Source organism: Macrobrachium rosenbergii, chromosome 10 (genome assembly GCF_040412425.1).
Source record: "Macrobrachium rosenbergii isolate ZJJX-2024 chromosome 10, ASM4041242v1, whole genome shotgun sequence".
Taxonomy (NCBI): Eukaryota; Metazoa; Arthropoda; class Malacostraca; order Decapoda; family Palaemonidae; genus Macrobrachium; species Macrobrachium rosenbergii.
Window position 1 is genome coordinate 13,032,298 of NC_089750.1, and position 12,439 is coordinate 13,044,736.

The window sequence follows — 12,439 nt, forward strand, 5'->3', positions numbered from 1 at the left end:
TTTAAGCAGTTAGAGAGAGTTTATGTGCCTGCCCTTCATTAAGCATGTAGGTATCAGCATTACAGAGGTTTATAAATGGTTTGGATGCTACATTTCATATTACATACTCATGCTGATAACAAGTAACTACACTGGCTAGTTATGTACTACTATAGAATAATAGAATAATGATTGCCGGGTAAAAGCCTATTAATAGGGATGCTTGTTTTGATAATATGTCATATAAAACTAATTCACTCAATAAATTTGGTGATAAAATACACTTACCAATCAGCTGTATACTATGAGGTTTCTTAGTGAAAGAGGAAGATTTATTCAATGGCTGCATCTGTCTTTTATAGCATTGTCCACTGAAAAGAGATAATGAAGCTACTGTAGATCAGCAAAACATACATATATATTTCTTTTCACCTTCATATACCTATATAAAAAGCTCATCAGTAGCATAGTAAATCCACTTCATACAATGCACCATTCTCCTCTATCTTGCATCCACACTTCACTCCCACTAAGGAGAGTTAATGCTACAATTCCTTTAAATATTTCCAACTTGGCTTCCTTATAGAGTTCAAGTCTCTTCCCCAATATTCGTTACAATCACAAACACACACCCCACTACCTTTTTTGCTTCACCTATTCTGCAACTCACCTCTTCTCTCATCCTACCATCATCCACCGTAATTCCTCCCAAATACCTACACTGTACAAGCCAATGGCTCCGATTTTTCCACCATCCACACTAAAATTCACTGTTCCATCTTCCTAGTTTTCATTTACCTTCATAACCTTAATTAATAACCCTAACTGCTCAACCTTCTCCTCTCACAAACACTTTCAAACTATTTTACTAGATTCTGTAATTTATATTCACTATCTTCAATGAACACTACCATCTCTTAACGATAACCATTCCAAACACCATTATGATTCTTTCTTATCTCATAACTTCGCACCTGTACCTACTGTCCTTCCTATGATGCCTTGCATCATTCCAATCATATAGATTCTGAATAATCACAGAGACCCACTTTTGCACTAAAACAATTACTGCTCCACCTATATATCTTACGCACACTTCATTTCCACTATAAAAACAAAAACTTACCTTCTATACGACACAGTATCATCAACATTCAGTGCCTTTCTATCAATTTCATCAAAAAGTTGTTCGAATTACACATATGCCACACACAGCTTTTTTCCCTTACTTTCAAACATCTCACATAACTGTTTACTAATAAAAACTTGATCCAGAAACCCCCTTCCTTGCCTAAACCCATACTGTTCTTCTCTTTCACTCCTGTAATCTGGTTTACTTTCTTAAATAAAATCCCCCTATAGTTCTTACACCTACCTCTATCACCTTTACCTTACACAATGGATTACTTATTCCTCACACTCATCCTTTCAAAACCTTTCAAAAGGAAATTTAGCTTTTATTCAAAATTCATTTTATCATCAAAATACAGTATTATAATCCCAAACTTACCAGTATAATTTAGACCTTTCAACAAGAGCATATGATTCTCCATCTCCAATAAATGCAGAACATGAATCACAGACAAAGCATTCTGGATGAAATTTGTGGTCCCCCGCAACCATGACTGGGCCAGTGATTATCTAAAATATACAAAAAATGCTTCACTAAAAATTGAAAAATCATTAAAAATACATACACATTTTTCAGAACTTTTCAGTTTCCCACAATACACAATTCATTTTACATGAACCTTAAACTATAAGGTCAACAAAGTGCCTAAGCTACCATATTAGATGAATGTAATATACATGACAATACCCTGCAACAGTTCCTAATAGCAAAAGTGAACTACCCACAGTCTCGACTACAGGTAGTTATTTCTTAAGAATAAAACTCAATTTTGTGGGTGAAAAAGGTGCAAAGTCATTCTGATATGAACTTATTTCATCACAACTACATTAACCTTATGTAAATGCATACTGCTGTCCATGATTTTCCCAGTATCACCAGTCTTCATCTATTTGACAAAAGAAACAGAGTTCGACTACGTGCTACTCTGTGCAGCAAAAAACTGGGCACTGACAAGGAAAATGAGTGAGATTTTGAAAAGGTATAAATATAGAAGGTTAAGATTCATGGCCAGCGTACAGGGGGAAGATTACTTACAAATTAGGAAGTGGTGTAAAAAGGTTGTGGACTAGAAGCTAGAAAACAGACTTGAGATCTAAAAAATTGAAATGATTCAGACATGTGATTAGTGGGGACAAGAATCATTTGATTAAAAAAGCAGTCAATACAGCAGAGACACTATGAAGGCATATACGAAGTCTAACGAAACCAAGGAGAAGTTAAGTATACCTTAGTTTTACCAGACCACTGAGCTGATTAACAAGAAAAGGATATACAGTAAACCCCCGTATTCGCGTTCTCACGATTCGCGGATTCACGTATTCGCAGATTTCTCTGTGGAACATATCTACCCATTATTCGCAGAAAATTCGCCCATCTGCGGTATTTTCCACTGAGATATATTCACTGATTACTGTATTTTCATATTTTCATGACTAAATGCACTTTTTGTGATAAAACTTAAAATACTCAGGTATATGCATTTTTAGAGGGTTTTTCTTGTGTTTAAACTATCAAAATAGGCAGTTCTAAGTGTTTTTAGAGGGGTTTTAAGTATTCACGGATTTTAGCTATTTGGGGGAGGGTGCAGCGCATCCCCCACGAATACGGGGGTTTACTGTAGTTGGAAACCTTATACCTAATTGGAGTCCAAACCTATACCCAATTGGAGTTCAAGCAGAAAGAGCACAAGGCAGCAGAGAGTAGAGAAAACTCATTCCACTAACTTTAGATTAAAACGCTGTGTCAATCATTCTGATAAATCTGTCTAATGTCTTAAGAAACTTGCAATTGAGAGCCCAGCCATAAGAAAAACATGTAATCTTATTGCCATCTCAAGGAGTTGGATTATTTTTTTTTAATTAAAGTTTTATAGCCTAAACTATAACACTTACCTGTCCACAATCTTGACATGATTCGCCATATTTCTTCCAATAATCATTTTTGCAGAAGAGGAGTCCATCTTTCTCAAAGTACCAGTTGTTCAAAGTAATATCACAAGCACTGCATCTGTAGAGATAAAAAAATATTAAAATATATTCAAAGATTCTCAACATTTCAGCATGTAAACCAAGTCTGTTAATGAAATTTGTTAACCATAATTACCTCTATTCCATGTAAATGAACCGCAGTTACACAAACCTGAAGACCTGAAAGTAAGAAACGTTCCACAATATTGCCAGCCACTGTGCACTACATATTACCCATCCTTCTGAGTACCTTCCACGTGTTTGGATGTAGCCTATACAGTGTATACTGAGCTATTCCAAGTTCTTTTAGCTTTTGCATTTTTCTTCCTTTTCATTATTGTGTGCTTTTCATAAGTTTTCCACTCTAAAGTGGTTCATCTGTGTATTCCTTTTCCCTCTCTTGGCATGTTTAAGGCTTTGGTGGGTCTTCCTTTTCTAATCTTCTTGCTATAGTTGACACTCTCATCACGCCATTAACACAGTCATGTGAACACAAGATGCTTCTCTTTTGGGATTTGTAAGCTCCTTACAATCATCTTGTATGGAGTGACTATGGCCACTACTGCTTCCATACCGTGGATCATATTGTTTAGACCAGTGGTTCTCAACCTGGGGGGCGCGCCCCCCTAGGGGGGCGTCAGCAATTTCCAGGGGAGGCGCAAGGCCTAGGGAAAATTAAAGAATTCTAGAATTATATTCGTTATTTTCTTAACAAGAGTGAGGAACTAATATCCAGAAGTTTATGAAAAAAATGAAAAAGTATCGCCTTTTAACGTTAGTTTCCTAAAGTCTACCACTCTAGTTAGACTCGCTAGGCTTACCATTATATTGTAATTATTTACCTCCCTCCCTGTCCCTCGAAACTCCTTCTCTTTCTCTCTTTTTTTTATTTCCTCCTAATCTGGGAGGGAATTTTACTCATAGATGCAAGGGAGCCGTGGAGGGAAGGACCAGCTCTTAGAGGGGCGCGGTAATAAAAAGGTTGAGAACCACTGGTTTAGACTGACCTATGGAGGAGGAATCCACCAAACAAGATACTTCAACTCCAAGTGGAACAAATTCTTAAAGTGAGAGAGCAACATGTGGAAATAAGTACACCAAGTACACCAAGGGAGTGGAGAACACTGAGCACTTACATTTCTTACCCTGACACATGTACAAGTGAACACCAGTGAGGGGGCATCAAGACCACTGTGGCATATCTGACCTAAATCAACTCTTCACTGAAGTTAACAGTGACATGGTAAGAGGCACCAGAAAGCAAAGATTTTGACAAGGCTTGGAACAGCTCTTACATAACCTCTTCTGGACAACAGGAACCATTTATCAAACCCAACAAGCCTTACGTACTCAGCACATCTACAGCTAAGTGTAAAGGGTAGATGTAGGGGGTTCAGGTCCTAATGAAGGAAGGCAAATGCATTACAGGCTCTCCCTGACAACATCTGACACACACGCACACACACACACACACACACACACACACTATTGCACAGTAAACAGCACAGACAAACAAAATAATGGTAAACGCTTTAGCACCACCTCAAAACAATAGTTAACTTAAAAGAATTTGCAGGGTCTTAAGGAAGGAAGACATATGCATTGCAGACCTTACCAGCCAACCATTGACACATAATTATACAGGATATACAACACTGACAGACAATACAGGTAAAGAAAATTATGGTAAACACTTAACACCACCTCAAAATAACAGTTCTTACTTTAAAAGATTATTCACAAACTTTCCACCACAAAATTACATAAAATCACATCATAATTTTCAAAAAAAATTTACACTTAAATAATACATAAAATCACATCATAATTTAAAAAACAAATTTACACATTTAAATAATACAATCAGACAAAGTTAAAACAACATCAAAACAAGGTGAAACATTCCTCTGAAGTAAATGAACCAATACACAAAATTATTAGTAAAATATGATTTTTAAGATAAAATAAATTTTTTAGTTATTTACCATCTATCATTTCCTTAATCTGCTACCTGGCGCCAGTTCAACAAGCGTTAAAATTGAAACAATCGTTAAAGAATGCTCCCAATAGTTGGCCCCCCCCTCTTTGGAGGGTGGGGGTAAGATAGCGACTGCTTTGGTCATCATCCTTCTCTTAATCTCTTAAGAGGGGAGGCGTGAGGGATCTCAATGATAAGAGGGTAAGTATCTAAAAAATTCATTTTATAAAAATCATTATTTTTTATGTGAAACTTACCTCATTTGCTGACCCCAACATTGTGTGCTGGAGGAGGGCAAGAGAATTCCCTATAACCAAATTATCAGATATTAAAAATATCTTTATCGCTGCTTGCCTGATGAATATGATCCCATGGCAAGTACTTGTCAGATGAGGATCTTCATCAGATGAGGTCCACTACTGTAGGAATATAGTCATTGGTTAAGACTGTGCAATGCAGAATGACAAGTTAGGTCACTGTGCCATAGGCCTGCAGAGCTGATGAGATCTAAAACCACAACTAAACATGATCCTTACAGAGTTACCACCTAACTGAGTTGCTGTGGCACCTTACACCCAAAACACCACCACCAATTTGCCTGAAAAGGTGGTTCTTAATCTGACGGCCCAATACATTCTTCGACGCTTAGTCCCTGAATAAATCAAATGACTAGAAGACTTTATCTGTCAACAGAGGAAGAACTCTGCTGATTGGTCGAGAGGAAACACTGGACCCAGCTTCCCTGCTCAAGTAGGTGTGTTAGGACTGAGGTCTAATCCAAACACACTACCATAGAGCTAGGGTCGAGCAGTATTAGGGCCATAAGAGAAACACTTTAGCTCTCCAAAGTATAAGTCAGGACAAAGTCCTGGACGTCTTCCCGGTTCTTCAAATGGGCTCCTTTGACCTAGATCTGAGGTGCTGAGAAGAAGACTAGAACTAAGCTCAGCAGAAGAAGGAATTCCCTTGCACAAGTCTTGTTCTGAGAGCCACCACTGGAAATCTGACTAAAGAAACCTGGGCAAAGGAAAAACACAGAGGTGTCCAACTGTGTTTCCCTGTCCCGGTGAAGGTTACTGTCAAGAGCCTCCGAGCCCCTTTTTTTCGAAGATAATGAAGTCAGTCAACATGTAAAGACTGAAGTAATACCCAGACAAAAGGGGAAGTCAAATGCAGGAAGAGCTAGTAATCGGGAGGTCGAAGCAAAGACTCCCGATTGGGAAGCCCTGTCCCTAAAGGTGGAACTAAAAAACTCTCTGGGGTTCGGACAGGATCTGGAAGTGTTCCCTGCATATCCAAGCTCCCATCCAATCATCCTGGAGAATGGGTGAAAGAACTAACTGGATCGTCTCCCTCTTGACCTTCATCTACTGTCTAAGAGAGAGAAATGAAGAACTGTGGTCAGGCAGCCCATCGTCAGGAGCAGAGTTCAAGAAAAAATGTTGAGGGCTCTGAAAGTAGTGTCGGAGCATTGTCGTTGGGAGCAACAACCCGTTGCAACTATGTGAATCTCACAGTAGAGGAGAGCACCAGAGATCTCCTTCTAGAGAATATAAAACAAGAACAGAAAAAACTCTTCCAAGTCTGTACATGACATGGCACAGAAACAATCCAAGGTGCTGAGCCTCTGGCGCTGGGTGCTCTGACACTGGACACTAGACTTTCGGTGGACGGTGTAACAGGCCCAGCATATTACTAAGTTGGTGCTGAATGGTCTCCAGCGAAGCAAAGGAGTGGACGAAACCGACATAGAAAAGTGAAGAGGCAGCGTCCATAGTCCCGAATGAGGTGTCAGATAACTGATAGCTGGCTCGAAACGGACAGGACGAGGAGTGGATATAGGACACAGGTGGCCGCGCAAACATGAGATCGGACACCGGGCACTCGGGAGTTGGGAGCTTGGAACTCGGACGCTCAGAACCTGGGAGCTCGGAACTCAAGAACTCGGAACTTGGGCACTTGGAACTTGGGAGCTCGGAACACGGGAGTTCAGAACTCAGAACTCGGGAGTTCGGAACTTGGAACTCGGGAGCTCGGAACTCTGAATCTGGGCACTCAGAAGTTGGGCGCTCGGAAGTTGGAAGCTCGGAACTCGGGAGTTCTGAAATCGGAACTCAGAAGTCTGGAACTTGGCCGTTTGGAACTCGGGGGCTCGGAACTTGGGAGTTCAGAACTCGGGAGCTCAGAACTTGGGCGCTCAGAAGTTGGGAGCTCAGAATCTGGGCACACGGAAGTTAGAAGCTTGGAACTCGGGAGTTCGGAACCAGGTAGCTTAGAACTTGGGCACTCGGAACTTGGACGCTCGAAACTTGGGAGCTCGGAAATTGGACACTCTCTGACTGTCCAGATTCGGAGAGCAATGACAACAACCACTGACGCAATAAAACTGGGAAATATACCTTTACAATGGCTGAGATAAATCCGAAAAAATGCCATTGGCATCACTAGCCTACACTTTGATCCATAACTAACCACATTGGGATCCCGCAAGTGTCAGTGGAGCCCCTTGTCCACACTGGAATCCTAATCTTGTTCACACTAGGATCTGTAAACCGAAAAAACGTCATCGGCACCACTACGGCCAAATTAAGCACATCTTCATGGACGCCTTTTCAATGGCTGTCCATTGAGACCTGCGGACAACAGGCTCGACTAAGGGGTAACTATCCAGGGGCAAAACCCTTTCGGACTCACATGGACCGCAATATGCCTCCTCCCAGGTTTGCAGGGGAGTTTGAAAGGGACTGGGTTTATGAAATCTGAAAGGGGCGGATAATTACCTCCTCCACTACACATCCAACCAGAAGCCTTTCCAGTGGCTGTCTGCCGATACCTGGGACCACAACAAGACGCCTTTCCAGTGGCTGTCTGCCGATACCTGGGACTGCAACAAGACGCCTTTCCAGTGGCTGTCTGCCGATACCTGGGACCTCAACAGGCTCAACTGAGGGGGCAACAACCCGTGTGAAATGCCCCCGACCTCCCTTAGACTTCCAGTTTGCCTCCTCCCAGGTTTGCAAGGGGAGCTTGACAGGGAACTTCTGTCTAGGAGCATCGGGGGAAGAGTAGTCACCTCCTCCACTGCACTACACTCCACTATAACAAGGTTAACATCTGTTAACCAAGACACAAGACTGGCAAAGGTATGGAAAGGGAAGCAAGGGAGCCAGGCGTGGGAGCATGTGGTAAGACGGCTAGTACAAGAGAATTGCCAGCAAGGTTTGTAGCGTGAGCTGGTTCTCAGCTGTCAAGAACGTCAACTTGTAGCCGCCAACAAAAACCCCCAATTCTCTCCTTACTACTTTCTGCCTAGCACTTTTGAGTTCTACAAAGGAATGTGTGATGGTTATGTCAAAAATGTATTTACTGGAGGCTTCCGGGAAGCATAGGTCTGGTAAATAATACATAATTGCAAAAGTTACAGGCTTAATGAAATGGCAAAATACCCAAGAACTTCTTTCAGGCCATTATCGGTGGCTTGTGCGAAGCATATGGCCGATAAACAAATTATAAATTGCCAAAATTATGGGCTAATTAAAGAAAGTAATGCAATGTTGTAACATCTGAAAACTACTTTAAAGCATAAACATTATTGGCGTCTCGTCAGTAGCCTATGGTCGATAAACAGTTCATGAATTGCAAAAGCTAATGCCTAATGAAAAGGCGTGACATACGCCGATTACTTTATAATGGAATGCTGTAACATCCGAGAATCACTTTTAATGCAAAACCATTATCGATGCCACCAGAAGCCTAACCGGTAAACAAACCATCAATGCAAATGGCGTCGTTTACCGGGGGCTCGATGATGACTGAATCAACGTAAAACAAAACAAGAAAAAACTCATCCCGAAAGATTTCAGCTTGAAGGCTACAATATACGCTTTCCAATGATTGATTTAAAGAATCCTCCATTGGAATCTGGTAATATAACCAGAAAATAATGAAAATGCTACCGCCAGACCAGGTGTTGCCACCATGGATGGCAGGAAATGAAGGAGAATTGTTTGCTAGGTTGTTCCAATATTCCATTAGTGGGACGGACTGATCACCTACACAAACTATGCTGAAGCGCTACCAGCGAAATTTTGAATCTAAGCTGCCATTAAGTGGAAACTATAGCTATGTAATTACTTGTTAAGTTACTTATATAAAAATATAAATTTTCATAATAAAATTCATTACTTGGATAACTACTATTAACAATAGCTTATATCTCCTTGTCCATCAGCGAGGAGATATGAGCTATCTTTAACAGTAGGTAAGATTCATCCCAAATAATAATACAGTACCCACAATAAAAACATTTCTGCAGTGAAAGCTAGCTCTCGAGGGACAACTGTTTAGATACCGGGGAGAGGAAGGAATCCCTTCTACAAACGATGAAGTTCACCCACATGATGGTAACCTGGTGTGCCAAAAAGCTAAGGGCCTTGCCACACAACATCACTGGCCTTCTAGCAGAGTACCGCGACACCGTGGGAAGATCTCTCATTATTAGGGCAATGGCTACGCACTGCCAAAGGTCCAGCCATGACTTGCTCTGGACCATGGACATAATTACTGACTCTAGATTATTTGCTTATGTATAGTTAAAGGTGAACCCCTCTTGCTGAATCTTTTCCAGAGGCACTTTATTTGTTAATTCAGCACACTGCCATGTCCAGATGAAGGCAAATGTTTTCACTCCCTCTGAGTGATAGTGTTTCTTTTGCCCAGAAAGCAGAGAGGAGAGTAACTTGCTTGAACTGTGGGCTGCAAGGGAATTACTCGAGCTATAGACCAGAGAAGCCACCTGGGCCAAAACACCAAAAGAGAGCTCTGACAAAGGTAACCTTACCAAAGGTCTCACCTCTGAAGTGGAACCAATTACAGTTCCTCTCTGAGGATGAGACTGTTGGGTAAGTTGATGCCATAGCTGCCTTCCTAAAATTACTGAGCTTGCAGATGAGCTCAACAACCTTCAGGAAATACTGCTCCAAATCAGCTGGATGAGCCTTGGGGGAGGGTGGGCAGTACCTCATAACCAAAGATTCTCCCGTATACAAACACCAGCAGTGTCCATGGTGGAGGAAAGATTGTCTTGCTGCTTCCAATCTTGCTCTTGCTCCAATCCTGCTGAAAAAGAAACCAAGTGAAATGAAGAATGAGCAGCTAACAGGCCTGGGGCTGACAGTGCTGTTACTGTGGGGTCAGGGATGGAACCTGAGCAAGGTTAGGGAGGAGGACATGGACGAGTCTGTGCCCCCAAGGCTTGGTGGGCAGGCTCCTGGCAGGTACAATTCTGTTCCCAACCCCTGGTAGGGGACCTGGACTGGGAACAATGGGAGGAAGAGGCGCTTTCCTAATAGTAATGAGAAGCCAGCAAACGTCTTTCAACTAAAGGTAAGCAGGAGGAGAAAATACGCCTCCAGCAAGAATGGCAGTCACCCAAAAGTGACCTACAGTCCCTAATGTGCCTTCTACATAACAAATATAGATTCAAAGGTTGATAAGACCTCCTCTTATAAGACTTGGATCTTGTTACTAAACTAGTTACTTGAAGAAGATGAATAGCAGGAAGAGGGAGAGGGAGAGGGAGACAAGGCCAGGGGAGGAATGGGATCTCACCCTCCTCCTCCATCGATACACCCTACTCAATTGTGAGGAAGGGGAGGCTGGATGGGGGGAATTAGCACCTCCACATTCTCAGCTACAGGAAGAGCATCCACCAGCTGGGGGGGGAGGGGGGGCTAAGCAGGGGATTGACAAACACCACTTACTGTTCACACTCACTCCCGATCAAGAATTCCAAAAAGGCCAAAACAGAGGATTTACCATCAATACTGAGAGGAGGCCTAGCATTCCTTAATCGAATTATTGAAGCTAAATAATTACTTAGCCTCCTATCATCTGAGGAGGGCTGAATGGGTTTGATGGAAGAAATAAAAGCATTTTCATGCTCAGAAGTGGAAGCACTTGAGGAGGGAGTGGAATGGAAACAGGTATCTAGAATGTTCTAGAAGAACTTCACATCACTTTCTGGAGTAGGCCCACTGTGAAGGGAAGAATCTGGGGACCCCTTTCTAGACTTTCTTTGCCATTTAGCATAACGCTCCCAGTGAAAAAAACCAAGATTTACATTTATCACAAGGGGAATCACAAAAGTGCTCCCTTCCTCTGCATAATATGTACACAGAGTGGGGTCTACCACAAGGTCAACTATAGCCCTCAAAGCAGCAATGATCCAGTTTATTCTCCATAAGGATAAATTACCAAATTTTGATACACTAGCTCACTTAGGATAGATACCGACACTGTCACAACACAAATAAACAAAGGGAAATTGGGTACTCATTCAAACCACAGGCAAATAAGGAAAAAGAGTATAACAAAGCCCTTAACCCTTTAACGCCGAAGCCCTATTTACAAAAACGTCTCCTGTATGCCGGCGGCGTTCGGTGAGTTAGCGCCGAGGCGGAAAAAAAGTTTTTTCAAAAAATCACAGCACGCTTAGTTTCTAAGATTAAGAGTTCATTTTTGGCTCATTTTTTTGTCATTGCCTAAAGTTTAGTATGCAACCATCAGAAATGAAAAAAAATATCATTATCATATATAAATATTGGAATATATGACAGGGAAAAAAAAAACTCGTATATAATTGTATACAAATCGCGCTGTAAGCAAAACGGTTAAAGTTAATGAGTTAATTTTTTTTAGTTGTGTTGTACACTAAATTGCAATGATTTTGTTATATAACAAATTTTAAAACGATCAAAGCAACACACAGAAAATATTATCACAAAATGATGCATGAATTCGTAACGTGCGGACATAAAAAAATGTTTTTTTCAAAAATTCACCATAAATCGAAATATTGTGCTAGAGACTTCCCGTTTGTTGAAAAATGAAGCTAATTGATTGAATATTACTGGACTGTAAGTGTTTTAGCTTAAAATTGCAGTTTTCGACCATTTCGGTCGAGTTAAAGTTGACCGAAAGTCGAACTTTTTCTATTTATCGTGATTTATATGGAAATACTTCAAAACTGATAAAAGCTACAACCATGAGTTATTTTTTGTTGTATTGTACATGAAATTGCGCACATTTTCATATATAACACTTTATATAACGACTAATATAAAGCGGTGCAAATATTACGACAACGAGATGAAAGAATTTCTGAAATGTTCGGCCAAGTTACCGCGCAGACGTAAGGAAAATGTTTTTTTTAAAAATTCACCATAAATCGAAATATTGTGCTCGAGACTTCAAATTTATTGCAAAATGAAGTTAAACGATTGAATATTACTAGAATGTAAGAGTTTTAGCTTACAACTGCGTTTTTTTACCATTTCGGTCGAGTTAAAGTTGACCGAAGGTTGAAATTTTGGCAGTTATCGT

At 40.9% G+C, this 12,439-nt stretch overlaps 1 protein-coding gene across 2 annotated transcripts in view; it reads right to left on the reverse strand.

The window, feature by feature from the left end:
• Window positions 1-12,439, reverse strand: part of LIMK1 (LIM domain kinase 1) — a 100,284-nt gene that overhangs the window by 68,440 nt on the left and 19,405 nt on the right. For both annotated transcript variants that reach the window (XM_067109879.1, XM_067109877.1), the window contains exons 3-5: window positions 3,004-3,118; window positions 1,490-1,620; window positions 268-350 (exon numbers count right to left, since the gene is read on the reverse strand). In XM_067109879.1, the coding sequence (XP_066965980.1) occupies window positions 268-350; window positions 1,490-1,620; window positions 3,004-3,118 (329 nt within the window). The remainder of the gene's footprint in view (window positions 1-267; window positions 351-1,489; window positions 1,621-3,003; window positions 3,119-12,439) is intronic.